This window comes from Erinaceus europaeus, unplaced genomic scaffold (genome assembly GCF_950295315.1).
Source record: "Erinaceus europaeus unplaced genomic scaffold, mEriEur2.1 scaffold_987, whole genome shotgun sequence".
NCBI lineage: Eukaryota > Metazoa > Chordata > Mammalia > Eulipotyphla > Erinaceidae > Erinaceus > Erinaceus europaeus.
In genome coordinates, this window is record NW_026647970.1 from 716 (window position 1) to 18,871 (window position 18,156).

Here is an 18,156-nt window from a genome sequence, read left to right on the forward strand (position 1 = left end):
GCACTGCTCAACTGCTTGGACTACTTATGAGGTTTCCTCACACAGGTGTTCCCACTGGGGTCCTGAACCCAGGTCCTCCTGCTTGATTAACTATGTGCTTCTTTTTGAGTCTTAGTCTTCCATTCTTTGGGAATTACAGCATTTCCTGAGCAATATGTCCATTCTGTGCTTCACTTTCTCTTGAACTACCTGTTTTCTGCATCAGTTGGAACATTTTCTATCCCACCAGCAATGCATATGGGTTTCAGTTACTCCCCATCTTCACCAGTGTTTGTGACTGTGTATTTTAACACAGCCCTGCTAATGAGCTCCAGGTGACCTGCCTCTGTATTTTTCATCTGCCTTTCCTGAATGGCAATGTTGTCAGACATCTTTTTATCAGCTTATTTTACCCTGTTGATCTCCTTGGGAAAAATGGCTATTCAAATCTCTTACCTGTTTTTAAATTGGGTTATTTGTCCTTTTGAGCTGTGAGACTTCTTTACAGTTAACCCAGAATTCTGTTAGAGAAATGATTAGCAAATATTTGCTCTCCTTCCGCAAGTTGTCTTTTTACCATCTCCATGAAGTTGAATTAATATCCTTTTTCTTCTTGCCTGCAATTTTGGGTCCTCTTTATGAGCAATCATTGCCAAATTCAAGGTCATGAAGACTTGACCCTGTGTTTTCTTCTAAGAATTTTCTTCTAAGATAGTGTTAGCCCTTAGATAAAAGTCTTTGGGGAAGTTGGGCAGTAGCAGGTGGTAGCGCAGCGGGTTAAGCGCATGTGGCGCAAAGCGCAAGGACCTGCATAAGGATCTGGGTTCAAGCCCCCTGCTCCCCACCTGCAGGGGAGTCGCTTCACAGGCTGTGAAGCAGGCTTGCAGGTGTTTGTCTTTCTCTCCCCCTCTCTGTCTTCCCCTCCTCTCTGCATTTCTCTCTGTCCAATTCACCACCAACAACAGCAATGACAACAATAATAACTACAACAACAATGAAAAAAACAACAAGGACAACAAAAGGAAAAATAAATAAATAAATATTTTTTAAAAATAAAGGTCTTTGGTTCATTTTAAATTAGTATTTTTTTTATTGGATAGAGACAGCCAGAAATTGAGAGGGGAGGAGGTAATAGAGAAGGCAAGAGACAGTGAGACACCTGCAGCCCTGCTTCACCACTCACAAAGTTTTGCCCCTTCAGGTGGGGACCAGGGGCTCAAACCCCGGTCCTTGCAAATTGCAACATTTGCTCTCAAGCAGGTGCACCACCACCCAGCCCTGGCTTTTAATTCTTTTCTTCTTATTTCTTTTCTTTTCTTTTCTTTTTTCTTTTCTTTCTTTCTTTCTTCCTTTCTCTCTTTCTTTCTTTTTTCTTTTTCTTTTTGCCTCCAGGGTAATCGCTGGGGCTTGCACCATGAATCCACTGCTCCTAGTGGCCATTTATTCCTTTTTGGTGCCCTTATTGTTTATTGTTGTTGTTGCCAGATAGGACAGAGAGAAACTGAGAGAGGAGGAGAAGACAGAGAAGGAGAGAGAAAGATAGACACCTGCAGACCTGCTTCACCACCCGTGAAGCAACTCCCCAGCAGGTGGGGAGTCCAACCAGGATCCTTATGCCCGTCCTTGTGCTCTGTGCCATGTGCGCTTAACCCACTGTGCTACCACTGGGCCCCTAAGATTAAAAAAAATTTTTTTTACATATTTATTTTTCCTTTTGTTGCCCTTGTCTTTTTTTTTATTGTTGTTGTAGTTATTATTGTTGTTGTTATTGATGTCATCATTGTTAGATAGGACAGAGAAATGGAGAGAGAAGGGGAAGACAGAAGGGGAAAGAAAGAGAGACACCTGCAGACCTGCTTCACTGTCTGTGAAGTGACTCCCCTGCAGATAGGGAGCCAGGGGCTCGAACCAGGATCCTTAAGCCAGTCCTTGTGCTTTGTGCCACGTGTGCTTAACCCGCTGCGCTACCGCCCAACTCCCTTTTAAAAATTTTTCTGTATTTATTTATTTATTGAATAGACACAGCTATAAATTGAGAGGGAAGGGGTGATAGAGAGCAAGAGAGATAGAGAGAGACCTGCAGCACTGCTTCACCATTCGTGAAGCTTTCCCCCTGCAGGTGGGGACCAGGCACTCCAACCTGGGTCCTTGTGCACTGTGACATGTGCGCTCAACCAGGTGCGCCACCACCTGGCCCCCCAGGATTTTTTTTTTTAAAATAAAGAATAGAGAGTGTTCCAACTTCACTCTTTTCCATGAAGGTATCTCATTCCCCAGGCCCAATTGTTGAAGAGGTCGTGACCACATTATACCAGAACTTATTTCTGAACTCTGCTTCATCCAGTTAGTCTGTGCCTCTGTTATTATGCCTGAATCACATATTTTTAAATTTTTTATTTGTGATTTAATAATTATCAACAACATTGTGGGATAAGAGGGATACAATTCCCACCACCAGAACTCCGTATCTCATCCCCTCCATTAGAAGTGTTCCTATTCTTTATCCTTCTGGGAGTATGGACCAAAGATCTTTATGTGATGCAGAAGGTGGAAGGTCTGGCTTCTGTAATTGCTTCTTCACTGGACATGGATGTTGACAGGTAGCTCCATATTCCCAGCCTGTTTATATCTTTCCCTAGTTGGGTAGGGCTCTGGGAAGGTGGGGTTCCAGGACATATTGGTGAGGTTGTCTGCCAAGGAAAGTCAGGTTGGTGTCTGGGACTTGGTGACTGAAAAACATTAAAATATAAAGCAGAACAAACTGTTAAATAATCAGGAACCTAACGGCAAAAATATAGCAGATGAGATTTGGGATCTCCATCTTGAAAAAGGTAGTAGGTCTATTTTAGATATATTCCAAGGGGCTCATGACTTTACTAAGTTTTGCCTGAGCCTAACAGTTAACACGCAGGTGGACCAAAGGTATTGTCTGGGGAAATAGTATCAGAATTGGGGATAGGACAATAAAGCTGGATCAGGCAAGAGAGTAGCTCCCACATATGGAAAAAGGATATAAATATTATTAACTGTAAACCCCATATATTTGATCTGGGGCCCGTATTTGTTTGCAGGAGCCTGTAAACCTCTGCATACCTGTAGGTTTGAGCTTGCATTCTGTGGTCATGGCTAAGAACATTCTAGGCTGCACTAATTTCAGGACCCATATTCCTCAAGTGGTAAAGTATGTTGGCCTAACCTCCCTCAGTGGAGCTGTCCCTACAATTATTGATCCTCATGGGGGCAAGGTCCTATAGGGGCCCACAAAGGGGTACACTATGTTGTTCCTGATGAGATGACCAGTGACAGTGGAGACAGGGATCTGTTAGAGGTCTAGGCCCATCATGATAGAGATTGATAGAGATTTTTACTACGTCTGTATTTTACTTTTGACAGTGTTGTCAGCCTAACAACATTAGGACTACCAATTCATGTACACAAGATGCCTTTTCAACTTACTTAGGATTTTATTTTACGTTTCTTTCAGAACTGTTTTGCAATTTTCTTTCTTCCTCCATTTATTTATTTATTTATTGCCTCCAGGTTTACTGCTGGGGCTCCACAAATCCACTGCTCCTGACAGCCATTTTCCCCATCTTATTGGATAGGACAGAAAGAAATTGATTAAAAAAAAAGAAAGAAAGAAAGAAAGAAATTGATTGAGAAGGGAGAGGGAGAGAGAAAGAGATACTTACAGACCTGCTTCACCACTTTTGAAGCGACCTCTCCGAAGGTGGGGAGTCAGGGGCTTGAACCAGGATCCTTGTGCTTCATATTAAGTGTGCTTAACCCAGTGTGCTATCGCCCCGACCTCTTCCTCCTCTTTTCTTTTTCTTCCTTTTTATTTTTTTAAATTTTCATTTGTAAAATGGAAATACTGACTAGACCATAGGATAAGAGGGGTACAGTTCCTGTCACCAGAACTCTGTATCGCATCCCCTCTTCCGATAGCTTCCCTATTCTTTATCCCTCTGGGAGTATGGACCCAGGGTCACTATGGGATGCAGAAGGTGGAAGGTCTGGCTCTGTAATTGCTTCCGATGACATGGGTGTTGTCAGGTAGATCCATACTCCCAGCCTATCTCTCTTTTTTCCTAGTGGGGCAGGGCTCTTGCTTCTCCTTTCTTAAGTGTTATACTTGGTAATGAAGCCAGGGCTCCACATACACAAGACCACTGAATCACTTCTCCAGACCAAGTTCTCATTATTTTCACTTTTGAGAGTGGGAGACACAGACAGAGAGAAAGGACAGACACCTCAGCACTGCTCCACCATCCATGGAGCTACTGTGGTGTCAACATGGTCCTCCCATGCAGAACCAGTGTTCAAAGCCAGGGCCTGGCATGCAAGCCTCTTGTGCTTCCTGAGGTGTAATTTTTAGTATGCAGGTCTTTTGCCTCTGGGTTACATTTATCCTGAAACATTTTACTTTATGTTGCTATTATAAATGGAATTACTTTCCAGTTTCCCTTTTTGGTTTATTCATTGCTAGAGTATATAAATATAAATAACATTTTGCATGCTGAATTTTGTCTTTTCTTTTTCTACCAGAATGCTGCTCAGCCCTGGTTTATGGTGGTGCAGGGGACTGAACCTGGGACTTTGGAGCCTCAGGATGAGAGTCTCTTTGCATAACCGTTATGCTATCTACCCTGTCCATGCATACTGATTTTTTAATCCTTTGCTGAATGAACTCAGTTCAAATAAAAATAAAACTTAAAGGCTGCTTATTTTTATTTACACATCAGATAATATCATCTGCAGACAGATTTCTTTTCTTTTTCTTTTCCAATTTGGAGTTTTTTCCCCACTAGGGTGTTATTGCTAGGGGCTTAATGCCTACATGAAGCCACTGCTCCCAGCAGATAACTTTCTCTTCTTCTTCCTCTCCTCTTCCTTCTTCTTTTTGATAGAACAGGGAGAAATTGAGAAGGGAGGAGACGATAACGAGGGTGAGAGACAGAAAGACAGATACCTGTAGCATTGCTTCATTACTCATGAAGCTTCCCCACTGTAGGTAGGGACTGAGGGCTTGAACACAGGTCCTTTGAGCACTGCAAAGTGTGTGGTCATCTGAGTGCACCAGGGCCAAACTCCTAATTTGGGCGTCTTGTTTCTTTTTTCTTTCCTAAATGCTCTAGCTGGGATTCCCAATGTTCTACAGAATCAAAATGTCTTGTTCGTTCTTGAGGGAGAAAGCCAGTCCTTAACCATTGCATATGGTAGTAATCGTGGGGGATTTGTGACCTTTATTGGCAGTATGTTGAAAAAATATCTTTTCTTCTTAGTTATTTTGTGTAACCAATATGCTATCTCCCCTGCTTGTATGTGTATTTTTACCATAAGTGGGAACTGGATTTTGACAAATGCTTCTTCTGTGCCAATGTGGCTCATTCATGAAGTCTATTAATGCGATTCTTTGCATGCTGAACCCCTTGGCATTTGTGAGATATTTCCACTTGAGAAACAGATACACCTTGGAGTGTTGAGACTTCCTTCTAGACTGCAAAAAAGGAAACACTGTAATATAGTGAGTCACACAAGTGTATTGGTTTCCCAGTGCATTTGAAAGCCATGTTTTGACTATAGTATATTAAGCATGCAATTTCATTGTGCCTAAAACTAGGTTGTGCCTACCTTAATGAACTATTACAGAGAAACAAAGTGGAAACTGCAGTGGTTCTCCCAAGGTCACAGATATGGGTTAACTATTATATATATATATATATATATATATATATATATATATATATATTCATTTATATTAAAAAATTATTGACATCTGCAGGGGAGTCGCTTCACAAGTGGTAAAGCAGGTCTGCAGGTGTCTATCTTTCTCCCTCTCTGTCTTCTCCTCCTCTCTCAATTTCTTTCTGTCCTATTCAACAACAATGACAAACAACAACAAGGGCGACAAAAGGGAAAAAAATGGCCTCCAGGAGCAGTGGATTCAAGTGCAGGCACCGAACCCCAGTGATAACCCTGGAGGCAAACAACAACAACAACAACAACAATAACAACAATAATAATAATAATGAAAGAAAAGAAAATTACATCTCATCAAGGTACTATTTTGTCTGTCTTTTGGATCCTTGCATGCAGGTGTCTATCTTTCTCTCTGCCTCTCTGTCTTCCCCTCCTCTCTCGATTTCTCTCTGTCCCACTCAATGACAAAAACAACAACAAAGTGGAGAACATGGCCTCCAGGAGCAGAGGATTCATAGTGCAGGCACTGATCCCCAGCAATAACCCTGAAGCATATATATATATATATATATATACATACATATATATATATATAACTTTAAGTTCAAAAGATGGAAGGGACTAGAGAATATTTACACAGCTGAGAGAGCAATTGACTCTGCAAGAAAGAAGGTGAAAATGGAGACCTGGGTGTGGGGTATGTGTGTGCTGGCAGTCCCTACCATTGCTGCTCTGCAGTGAGGGCAAAGTCTCTTCCTTTCTAAGTCACCCTACACCTGTTACTACCTCCAAATATCCTTCCTTTTTTCCTCTTATCTCTCTAGGTCCTGATGGAATTGGAGTTTAGAGCCCTCTTGTCACCTTCTGCTATCATTTCTCCCCTTCTGTGCATATGGACCAAAATTCTTTTTTTAAAAAATTTTCTCTCTCTTTTTTTTTTCTTTCCTCCTCCAGGGTTATTGCTGGGCTCGGTGCCTGCACCATGAATCCACCGCTCCTGGAGGCCATTTCCCCCCCCCTTTTTTTGCCCTTGTTGTAGCTTCGTTGTGGTTATTATTATTGCCCTTGTTGACGCAATTCGTTGTTGGATAGGACAGAGAGAAATGGAGAGAGGAGGGGAAGACAGAGAGGGGGAGAGAAAGACAGACACCTGCAGACCTGCTTCACCGCCTGTGAAGCGACTACCCTGCAGGTGGGGAGCCGGGGGCTCGAACCGGGATCCTCATGCCGGTCCTTGCGCTTTGAGCCACATGCGCTTAACCCACTGCGCCACCGCCCGACCCCCTGAATTTTTTTATTATCTTTATTAAACAGCCAGAAATCAAGAGGGAAGGGCGTGAGAGAAGGAGAGAGAGAGAGAGACCTGCAACCTGCAGCACTGCTTCACCACTTGTGAAGCTTTCCCTCTGCAGGTGGAGACCGGGAGCTCAAACCCAGGTCCTTGTGCACTGTAACATGTGTACTCAACCAGGTGCGCCACCACCTGGCTCCAACCAAAATTCTTTATGGGTTGCAGAAGGTGGGAGTCTGACTTCTGTAACTGCTTCTTTTCTGGACCTGGGTGTTGGCAGGTCAATCCATATCCCCGGCCTGTTTCTATCTTTCTCTGGAGAGGTAAGGTTCTGAGATACATTGGTGCAATCTTTGATTTTTTTTTTTTTTTGTCTGATAGAACAGAGACAGAGAGACAAAGAAATCATAGCATCAAAGCTTCCTTTAGTGTAGTGTGGATGGACTCAAACCAGGGTTATGCATTGGCAAAGGAAGAAAACTATTAAAGTGAGCTAACTTGCCAGGCATTACTGATTGAGAGTGTATGTGGGGCATGGGGGTGGAGGGGAGGGAGGGAGGGGTGAGAAGTTAGCCAGGGCCTGGCTCTGGCATACAAAAAAAAGAAGAAACTATTTTGGAAGAGTTGAAAGGATTGGCATAATTCTTCTTTAAATGTATTATCTTTGTTGATTTTTATTGCAATTATTACTGTTACTATTACCAATTCAGTCTCCTTACAATTTACTATCACTATAACCTGACACTCTTGTATTTTCTGGAGTCAAGTTTTAGAAGTTCATTTGATTATAGACACTTTTGTTGGCGTAATGTTTGTTCACAGTATTTTAATAATAATTTTTACTTTTATAAGTTGATAATTACATGTACTCTTTCATTTCTTTTTTAAAATTTCTTTATTGGGGAATTAATGTTTTACATTCGACAGTAAATACAATAGTTTGTACATGCATAACATATAACAATACAACCCACTCTTTCATTTCTTATTGTAGTCATTTCAGTTTCATGGACACTTTTCTATTATTTTTCTATTCTCTATTGAATTTACATATTCTCTAATTTTATTATGTCCTCTCTTTTACTAGTTTTGGATTTAATTTGCTCTTCCTTTACTAGCTTTTTAAGCTTGCCTCAGAGTATTGATTTTGGGTTTTTACTCTTTAATGAGGTAAGAGCATCTTATTTAGTTTAGGCATTTACAGCTTCAAATTTCCCTGTGGATTCTACTCTTATTAAGCACTGAATGTTTTGTCTTGTGGTTTCCTTTTCATTTGTATTTTCTCATTTCCCTTGTGATTTCTTCTTTGATTCACTGGTTGTTGAAGTGTGTGTGGTTTTGACTTGTATGTACTTATGAGTTTTTCCAATGTCCTTTCTATTTTGTTCCAATAGATTATAAAAGATACTGTGTATGGTTTGCTTGGTAGACTAACATAAGATCTATGCTGGAGACTTTCATGCTCAGTTGCGAAGAATGTGTGTTCTGTTGTTGGTGGGGAATGTGTTTTGTGTATCTTTAAGTCTAATTGGTTTATAATGTTGTTCTTTCTTCTGTTGTTGGAAGTACAGTGTTAAATCTTCCAACTATTATTGTAGAATTATCCATTTCTCCTTTCAGTACTGTCAGTTTTTGGCTCATGTATTTTGAGACTCTTATTTATAATTTGTTTAACGTCTTGGTGGGTTGAAATTTTACCAATATGTATTGTCCTTTGTCTCTTGCAAACTTTGTTTTTTTACTTAAATTTTTCTGGTAATACTACAGCTATCATAGTCCTCTTCTGACTACTATATATATATTTTTAAAGAATTTATTTATTTATTCATGAGAAAGACAGGCGGAGAGAGAGAAAGAAACAGACATCACTCTGGTACATGTGCTGCTGGGGATCGAACTCAGGACCTCCTGGCTGAGAATCCAGTGCTTTATCCACTGCACCACCTTCCGGACCACATGGTTACTATATTTTTATCTCTTTCCATCAGAAGAGTTCTTTCAGGGCCTGGGATACAGCTCACCTGTAGAGAATGCTTTACCATGTTCAGGGTCTGAGTCCTGAGTCACCACATGGGAGCACTGCGCAAAGGGGAAACTTCACAAGTGGTGGAGTGGCGCTGCGGTGTCTCTCCTTCTTCCTCTGTTTTCTGTCTTCCTCTCTGTCTCTCGCCCTCTTTTAAATAAAAAGAAAAAAAGAAAATAGCCCACTGGGCATGGTAGAAATGTTGTTTCTTGGTATCTAAAGTGTCTTGCTCGCAGAATATAGGTGGACCATATTCTCTTTTATAATCCATCCTGCCAACCTCCACTTTTTAAAAAAAGAAGTAGTATTATTACTATTACTGTTACTAGAGCACTGCTCAGCTCTGGCTTATGGTGGTGTGGAGGATTGAACATGGGACTTTGGAGCCTCAGGCATGACAGTTTCTGCAGAACCATTATACTATCTACCCTGACCACCACCATCTTTTTTTTTTTTTTTTTTTTAACTTCCAGGGTTGTTGCTGGGGCTCGGTGCCTGCACTATAAATCTACTGCTCCTGGAGGCCATTTTTCCCATTTTTGTTGCCATTTTTGTTATTATTGTTACTGTTGCTGCTGTTGTTGTTGGATAGAACAGAGAGAAATCGAGAGACGAGGGAAAGACAGAGGGCAAGAGAAAGATAGACACCTGCAGAGGCTTCACCACTTGTGAAGCGACACCCTTGCAGGTGGGGAACCAGGGGCTTGAACCAGGATCCCCAGTCAGTGAGCTTCAGGCCAAGCGTGCTTAACCCTCAGAACTAGCATCTGGTCTCCACCACCATCTTTTTATAGAGATTTATCTAAATTATTTCACATGAGCTGTAAGAGAATTTTATGACAGAAAGAGAGAGTGAAAAAGAGAGAGGGAGAGAGAGAGAGAGGGAGGGGATGGGGCCAGGGGAGGAGCATCAGTCTGATATATGGGGTTCCTGGAGTTAACCAGAGCTTTAGGAATGCAAGTCCTGTGCTCTACCAACTGAGCTATTACCCCAGACAAGCACCTTCTCACTGTCATTCCTGGTATACATTGTAATTCTTTCTGGTGGATCTTCATGCCCATTTCTTGTGATGTTATCCTGATCATCCTCTTTTCAGACAGCAAGCTTCATCGCTCTATAGCTGGGCTGGCAGCCAAGAGGCCATACACCTACTGGTCTATCTCTGTAGAAAACTCCGGGTTTGGGCAGGCATTGGGGGTGGTGGTGGTGGTGGAGTGTGAAAGCTTTGCTCTAACCTGCCATAGCCTAGACTTTCTAAACTCTGACCCAGGGGCTAAGGCATCTTCCAGTAGGAAAAATAGCTACAGGCTATTGAAAGCCTGCATTGCTGGGAGTCTTTCTGCATTTTCCCTCTGGGTCCATTCCCCTGGCTCTGCCAGGCAGGTCAATTATTACCTCTGCTTTCCAGATGGGGGAAAAGGGGCATTCAAGGGGCTTGCTCAAATTCTATAGCTATAAGTGCAATTAGCCTGGACTATATGTGTGGGCTCCCCCAGCCTCCTGTATTACCCCCGGGGGTGTGCTGTGTTGGCTCCCTCCCTGGGACTGACCCTCTCCCTTTCCCACTAGGGTGCAGGATGAGATGGGTTCTGCGCCCTCACCCATGCTTGGGTACAGGCCTCCAGCTGCCCTAGCACCTGTTCCCACACCTGCAGTCCCACCTACAACCAGAGCCCCATACCAAGCAGAGCAGCACAAAAGCTAAAGTCCAGGTCCTTGCACACCCCAGCATGAAGGCAACTCCAGAAGTGAATTCCTCACCTCTAGTCTGTGTAAGGCCCCAATGGCCACTCCCCTCCATCTAGTTGGGAACTCTAGATTGTCAGCATTTCTTGGGCCCCCATTAATCTGGAGTGAATCCTGTGACTCTGGGATCTTACAAGCCTTCTCATATTCTACTGAGGAGACAGAATAATGGTTATGCAAAAGGACTTTCACCCCTGAGGCTCTAGGGTCCCAGGTTCAATCCCCATCACTACCATAAGACAAAACTGAGCAGTATAGGGGGCTGAGCAACAGGTTAGTGCACAAGGTGTGAAGCACAAGGGCCAGTGTAAGGATCCCAGTTTGAGCCCCTGGCTCCCCACCAGCAGGGGGTTGCTTCATGAGTGGTGAAGCAGGTCTGCAGGTGTCTATCTCTCTCCCCTTCTCTGTATTCCCGTCCTCTCTTGATTTCTGTCTGTCCTATACAATAACAATGACAGCAGTAAAAACAATAATAATAATAACAACAACAATAAACACAAGGGCAACAAAAGAGAAAAAATAGCCTCCAGGAACAGTGGATTCATAGTTAGTACATGCACTGAGCCCCAGAGATAACTCTGGAGGCAAATTAAATTTAAAAAGAAGGAGGAGGGAAGTCTCTTGATTCCCATGGCCCTCAGTTTGTTTGCTTATATATCTTTTGCCATCAGGTTATTGCTGGAGCTTGATGCCAGCACTTCAAATCCATTACTCCTGACAGCAATTTTTCCTCCTTTTTCCCTTTATATTTGAGAGAACAGAGAGAAATTGAAAGGGGAGAAGGAGATAAAGAGGCAGAGAGACACTTGCAGACCTACTTCACCACTTGTGAAGCAGTGATTCAAACCCAGAGGCTTTAACCCAGGTCCTTGTGCATGCTAATGTATACACTCAATCAGGTACACCACCATCTGACCCCCTTGACCTTTAGTTTATCAATATATAAAAGGACAGTCTGGTGTGGAGCTATATCCAGTAAGCTTATAGTCATGTAAACTATAATAAAAATAACTAATAAACTTTTTAAATATTTATTTATTCCCTTTTGTTGCCCTTGTTATTTTATTGTTGCAGTTATTATTGTTGTTATTGATGCCGTTGTTGGATAGGACAGAGAGAAATGGAGAGAGGAGAGGAAGACAGAGGGGGGAGAGAAAGATAGACACCTGCAGACCTGCTTCACCGCTTGTGAAGCAACTCCCCTGCAGGTAGGGAGCCAGGAGCTTGAACCAGGATCTTTATGCTGGTCCTTGCGCTTTGCGCCACATGCGCTTAGCCTGCTGCGCTACCGCCCAACTCCCACTAATAAACAGTTTTAAAAAATACATAAAAAGAAAGGGGCAGCCCAAAGCTTACAGGTCATTTGTAGCCTGTACAGGGAGTCTGTACAGCAGGTGGCATGTGGAAGCCACGGGACATTATTGGCTGTCCCCACAACTGAGCTCTGTCTCCCACTCAGCTCTGCCTGGCCACCATCCCTGACCTCCCAGCCAGACTGCCTAGTGCCCTTTCAGAAGCAGGCCCCAGCCTCCCCTTACATATGGACACAGCTGGCCTCTGGCCTGATGAGATCAGAGGAAACACTTGCAACACCACACTGACTTCCAGTCCCGGTTACTTAAGTGCCACTGGTGCCACCTTGGTGCTGGCAGGGAGGAGCTAGGCTCTGGCCCCTAATCCCACTCTCCTGCCTGGGGTGGTGATAGTGCAGCGGCCCATTTACCTGTCAGCTGCTGTCCTGAGTCTTTGAGCTTCTGCAGAAACAGTGGAGGAGGCCCAGCGTGTTTATTATTTTAACTTGATTTCTTTTTTTTAAATTTTTTTATTATCTTTATTTATTGGATAGAGACAGCCAGAAATCAAGAGGAAAGGGGTTGATAGAGAGGGAGAGAGACAGAGAGACACCTGCAGCCCTGCTTCACCCTTCATGAAGCTTTCCCTCTGCAGGTGGGGACCGGGGGCTCGAACCCGGGTCCTTGCACATTGTAATACATGCGCTTAACCAGGTGCGCCACCACCCGGCCCCTTAACTTGATTTCTAGCCATGATTTCCTTCACACTTTCTTAATGCAGAAAATGTAGGAGTTCTGGGGTAAAGCAGGAAAAATCAATCAAAATCACTCATATTTCCACCATTGAGACTATTGTTATTTCCATAGTCCTAGAGACCCTTTTGTGTATAGATTGTGTGAATGTACATATAGATGACAATAATGGATTCTAATAATTTTTTTATTGCTGCCAAGATTATGCCTGAGGTTGTGTGGCTGCATGAAGGATCCACCACTTCTGGTAGCCACTCTCCTCAACTCACCACCACCGCCCCCATTTTTTATAGAGACAGAGAGAAATTGAGAGAGAAGGGGAGAATAGAAGAGAAAAAGAGAGACACCTGTAGCACTGCTCCATCCCTCATGAAGCTTCCCCTTGAAGAACCCGGGCCCTTGTGTATTGTAATGTGCGCTCTCTGTTGGGTGTGTTAGTACCCAGCCCCAGCCCTTCTACTGCATTTTTTAATTGTTGTTGTAGTTATTATTGTTGATGTCATTGTTATTGGTTAGGACAGAGAGAAATGGAGAGGGGAGGGGAAGACAGAGAGGGGGAGAGAAAGATAGACACCTGCAGACCTGCTTCACTGCTTGCTAAGTGACTCCCCTGCAGGTGGGGAGCTAGGGGCTCAAACCGGGATCCTTATGCAGGTCCTTGCACTTTGTGCCACGTGTGCTTAGCCCACTGCGCTGCCACCTGACTCCCCAAACAGTAGTTCTTTTTAATTTTTTATATATATTTTCCCTTTTGTTGTCCTTTTTTTAAAAAAAATTGTTGCTGTAGTTATTGTTGTTAATGATGTCTTCATTGTTAGATGGGACAGAGAGAACTAGAAAGAGGAGGGGAATTGAGGGGGAGAGAAAGATAGACACTTACAGACCTGCTTCACCTGTGAATCGACTTCCCTGCAGGTGGGGAGCCGGGGGCTTGAACCAGGATCCTTATACTGGTCCTTGCGCTTTGCGCCATGTATGCTTAACCCTCTGCGCTACCGCCTGACTCCCAGCCCTTCTACTGCATTTTATAACTTTCTTTAAAAAAAATAAATAACTGCTTAGCATTTAAATTGTATCCCGAGTGACAACAGCGAGTCACATTGAAACACAAGGCCAATTATCTGTTAAAGCTTCAAGAAGTAGCCCAGGCATCTTCCCCTCATACACTCCACTTTTGTGTGTCGGGAATTCTGAGCGGGGCGCTATCTGTTCCTGCTTTCAGGTGATTCCTTTTCCACAAGGAATAAACTCATCCCTGCAGAAAATCACTTGTTAGTACTTAAGCCAAGTACACATTCGTAAAGTCTACCAAACTGCACTATAAAATCAGTTTTGACAATTCTGAGAATCTTCATTTGAGGAGTCAATTAATAACTTAGAAACAATTCAACACGGAGTTTTTGCAAGGACTCAGAATACTGAAGACCCTGTGGCTTCTGTCCCCTGAGGGCACAGGAGGCTGTCCTCACACCCAGTCAGCATCTTCTATAAGGGAATGCTGCTGGGGCCAGTGTGTGATATCAGGGTCCAGTCTTCCGGCCAGTGTCTCCAGCAGCAGCAGCAGCACCCTGCTGTCACTCAGCAGAAAGTGGACATCTATCACCACTGCAGACATACATCTGTAATTGCACACTAATTTTAATCTTAACAAGGGACTTTGGTGGCTTTGAACTAGTAGGGTGGTTTAAGCACTGTCCTTTTGTTCTCTAGGGTTAGGAATAGCTTATTGGAAACGCAGAGCTTCTGGATCTGTGAGGTAGTAGGATTCCATCCTCATAGTGCATAGATCATACTTCTCCGAAGTTGGTGTGGCCCATCTCCTTGGCATGGTCCCTGGCTTCCGCCTGTCTGGTCAGCCCCTTCTGACACACCATGAACCGCAGCGTGAAGCGGTTCACGTCAGTAAACTGTCTCCTCCTCCTGGCCTCCTCGGCTAACTCCAGCGCTTGCACTAGAACAATGTCGAAGATGTCATCGTTGGAGGAGACGATGGTCAGCGGGGACGTGTCGGGGTCGGGGATGTCGCGCTGCAGGGGGTGGTAGTGGATGCAGTGTAGATGAGCAGGACCCTCTTGCGGTAGCCCGCGTCCTCCCCAAAGCGGTCGATCCGCACCACCTGCGTGTCCACCACACAGGTCTCGCACTGGTAGAATTTGGACAGGATGGATATTTCCATGGCGCTTCCCCACGTGTCGTCCCTTCTGATCCAGTTGCAGTACTCTTGGTTGGTCTTGCCCAGGACAGCCTCGCTGTAGAACTCGGGGTCGCCCGCCACAATCTGCGCTATAAGGTGTCTCATATCCGGGGCATCCCGGGCGCAGGCGGGTGGAGGACCGCCCCCCCCACCCCCCACGTAGTAACACGCTGGTGAAGAGGCAGGAGTCCTGCTGAGGTCCTGCTGAGCACAGGCGCCAGGGCAGCGGGACTGGGTGCATCGACTCTGGGGAGGGTGGGCGACGTCTTGGGCCTGGCTTGGTCCTCTTCCACGATCAGCATGTCGCCCAACTGCAGTGGCTGCTCGGCCAGCTTGGTGTCGCCGTCCCTCAGGTCCAGGCTCTCGGGCCGGTAGCCGGCGAGGATGCGCTGGGCGGCCGGGGCCGTTGCCGATGATGGCGGCGATCTGGCTCTACAGCTCCCTCAGGACAGGCCCTGAAGGATGTGGATGTCGTCTTTAGCCTTGCACCCCAGCCGCCACATAGAGTCCGCAGCCCTCCTCCTCGCTCACTGCCCGCCGCCACTTTATTTATTTATTTAATTTTTTATTAACCCTCTGAAAGCCCAGTTGGGGCTGGTGGCTCTGCTCCCACAGAGCTTCAATCACATGCCTGGGATTTGGAGCTGCTGGTTATTTGGGGGCCCCAACTCTTCACAGGAACCAACCCTTCACACCTGTGAGTCCCTGGGGAGTGTCACTGGCTTCTCTTGAGGGAGGAATCCAGGAGACAGCAAGGCAGAAACCATATTGTACCTGCTGACCTGGGCACAAAAAGGTCCTGCAACAACCTGTTAGTCACACAAACTAGAACTATTCAGCACATGTGGGGACTACTCCAGAAAGTGGGGGACTTTGAAGGCCTCTTAGAGAGTAACGACCAAGTGCCATTTTATTTTATTTTTTGGCATTGCCAGAGCTCCAGCACTGCAGGTACACTATCTGATAGAGAGGTAGAGAGAGGAGGCTGGGTGGTGGCATACCTGGTTAAATACACATAGCTCTATGTATAAGGATCTGCACAAGGATCTGGGTTCAAAATCCACCCCATACCTGCTCCCCACCTGCAGGGAGGATGCTTCACAAGTGGTGAAGCAGCTCTACAGGTGTCTTATCTTTCTCCCTCCCTCTCTAGCTCTCTATCTTCTCTCAATTTCTCTGACCTAATCAATAAAATGGAAGGAGAGAGAGAGAGAGCGCGCAAGGGAGAGGCACTGAAGCACCAAAACTGCCCCAGTGCCTCAGCACCTCCATGTAGCAACTGGAACTGGGGTGGCAAAGCAGCCACCCTCCAGGGAGGGCTACTACACCTCCCCATACAGATCCTATTTAAACAGCATATCCTGGACACCCTCTCAAGTCCACAGAGGCAGCTCAGTCTTCCCATTTGTAATGACCAAAGAGATGTCTCATAACAGACTTAACCAATCCCCTGCTGTGAGGGGTAGCCCCTTTCTGGCCCTACTAGTCTGGAAGGCTCCCCGTTCCAGATCCTGGGCTAAACCCAGGAGTTGGCAGGTTAGTGCCCTGTCACATGAAGGCACAGCAAGGCCATCACTGTTCTATTTTGGGTAAGGGATCAATCATATTGAGGGCTTCCTCCAGGGGGACTGGTTGGCCATTGGCAGAATGGCCTGGCATTCACCACCAAGCCCTGTCCTTCTGAAAAATCCACTAATTTTAGCAGGAATTGGCAACCATGTATGTGCAGTAGGTGATAGGTTCTTCCCAGGAGAGCAGGTGTAGGGAGCTGGGCTTGGGGTATGGGGAGATGGAGAGACACTATCTGTACACCCTCCAATCCAAAGACACCCTGGCCTGGCCTGTTCAAGCCCAAGAAAGACTTCTCCACTTTGAGGGGCAGGTTTTGATGTTAAAGAACCTCAACTGAAACAAGCACTTTAAAAAAATTCTTTTTTATTGTATTTCCCCCCAAATCATATTATTAGAGTGAAATAACAATTTACAGGACAGTTGTTGACACATGGGTTCAATTTCATATCTCCCTGTGATAGGTGTCTGCACACCAGTCATCCCCCACCTGTGCACAGGGTCCCCAACCCTGTCCCTCTCCACCCCTCTCCCACTCCCTCAGAGTCCTGCTTTGCTGTCATCCACCACACCCAGTCTAAGTTTTATCTGGTGTTTTCCTTTCTTCTCTTGTGTCTTTGTTCCCACTTGTGAATAAGCCCATCCAGTATTCATCTTTCTCCCTCTGGCTTAGTTCACTTAACACAACTCCATCATGTTTCATCCAAAATCAGACAAAGGAGATGAGGGCATCATTTCTCACCGCTGAGTAGTATTCCACTGTGTATACAGACCACAAGTTCCTAGGCTGTCATCTGTCGTTGACCGTCTGGGTTGCTTCCAAGTTTGGGCTATTACAAATTGTGTTGCTATGAACATAAATATAAAACCTCTCTCTCTCTCTGTGTTTGTGTGTGTGTGTGTGTGGCTGATGCCTGCACACGTGAAATTGCATTATCCCAAGCTGCATTTTCATTTAGATAAAGAGGCTGCACATGAGGAACTGGGGTGGGGGGTTGGCACACAGCACTAGATCTTCCTCCAGTGACATAGCACCTGCCATGCAGTGTCAGGGCTCAAACCTGGACCATGTGCATGGCAAGGCATGGCCCCTACACAGCAAATGACTTCTCTAGCCCCTAAAGCAAGCATCTGGGGGCCGGGCAGTAGTGCAGTAAGTTAAGTTCACATGGCATGAAGCACAAGGACCGACGTAAGGATCCCAGTTTGAGCCCCCTGGTTCCCCACCTGTAGGAGGGTCGCTTCATAAGCAGTGAAGCAGGTCTGTAGGTGTCTTTTTCTCCCTTTATCTGTCTTCCCCTTGTCTCTTGATTTCTTTCTGTCCTATCCGACAACAACAGCAGCAGTAACAGCAATAACAATAACAACAAGGGCAACAAAAATGGAAAAAATGGCCTCCAGGAGCAGTAGATTAGTAGTGCAGGCACGGAGCCTCACAATAACCCTGGAGGCAAAAAAAAAAAAAAAAGCATCTTTTCACCTGGGGTTAGGGTGGGGCCCTACTTCTATCTGCTCCCCAGAAACCCCTCCTGTCTGCTCATTGATGGCCCAGATGAGGTGTTATGAGCATCCTCAAGCCAATCCTGTGACCTGATTGGCTGAAAG

The 18,156-nt window shown here is 45.0% G+C and overlaps 1 protein-coding gene across 1 annotated transcript; it reads right to left on the bottom strand.

The window, feature by feature from the left end:
- Positions 1-14,575: 14,575 nt before the first annotated feature.
- Positions 14,576-15,488, bottom strand: LOC103114695 (ubiquitin thioesterase OTU1). The gene is given in 4 exon segments (XM_016188785.2): positions 14,576-14,838; positions 14,841-15,147; positions 15,149-15,182; positions 15,184-15,488. Coding segments are annotated over 4 exon segments (906 nt in total). The 5' UTR covers positions 15,486-15,488.
- Positions 15,489-18,156: the final 2,668 nt, after the last annotated feature.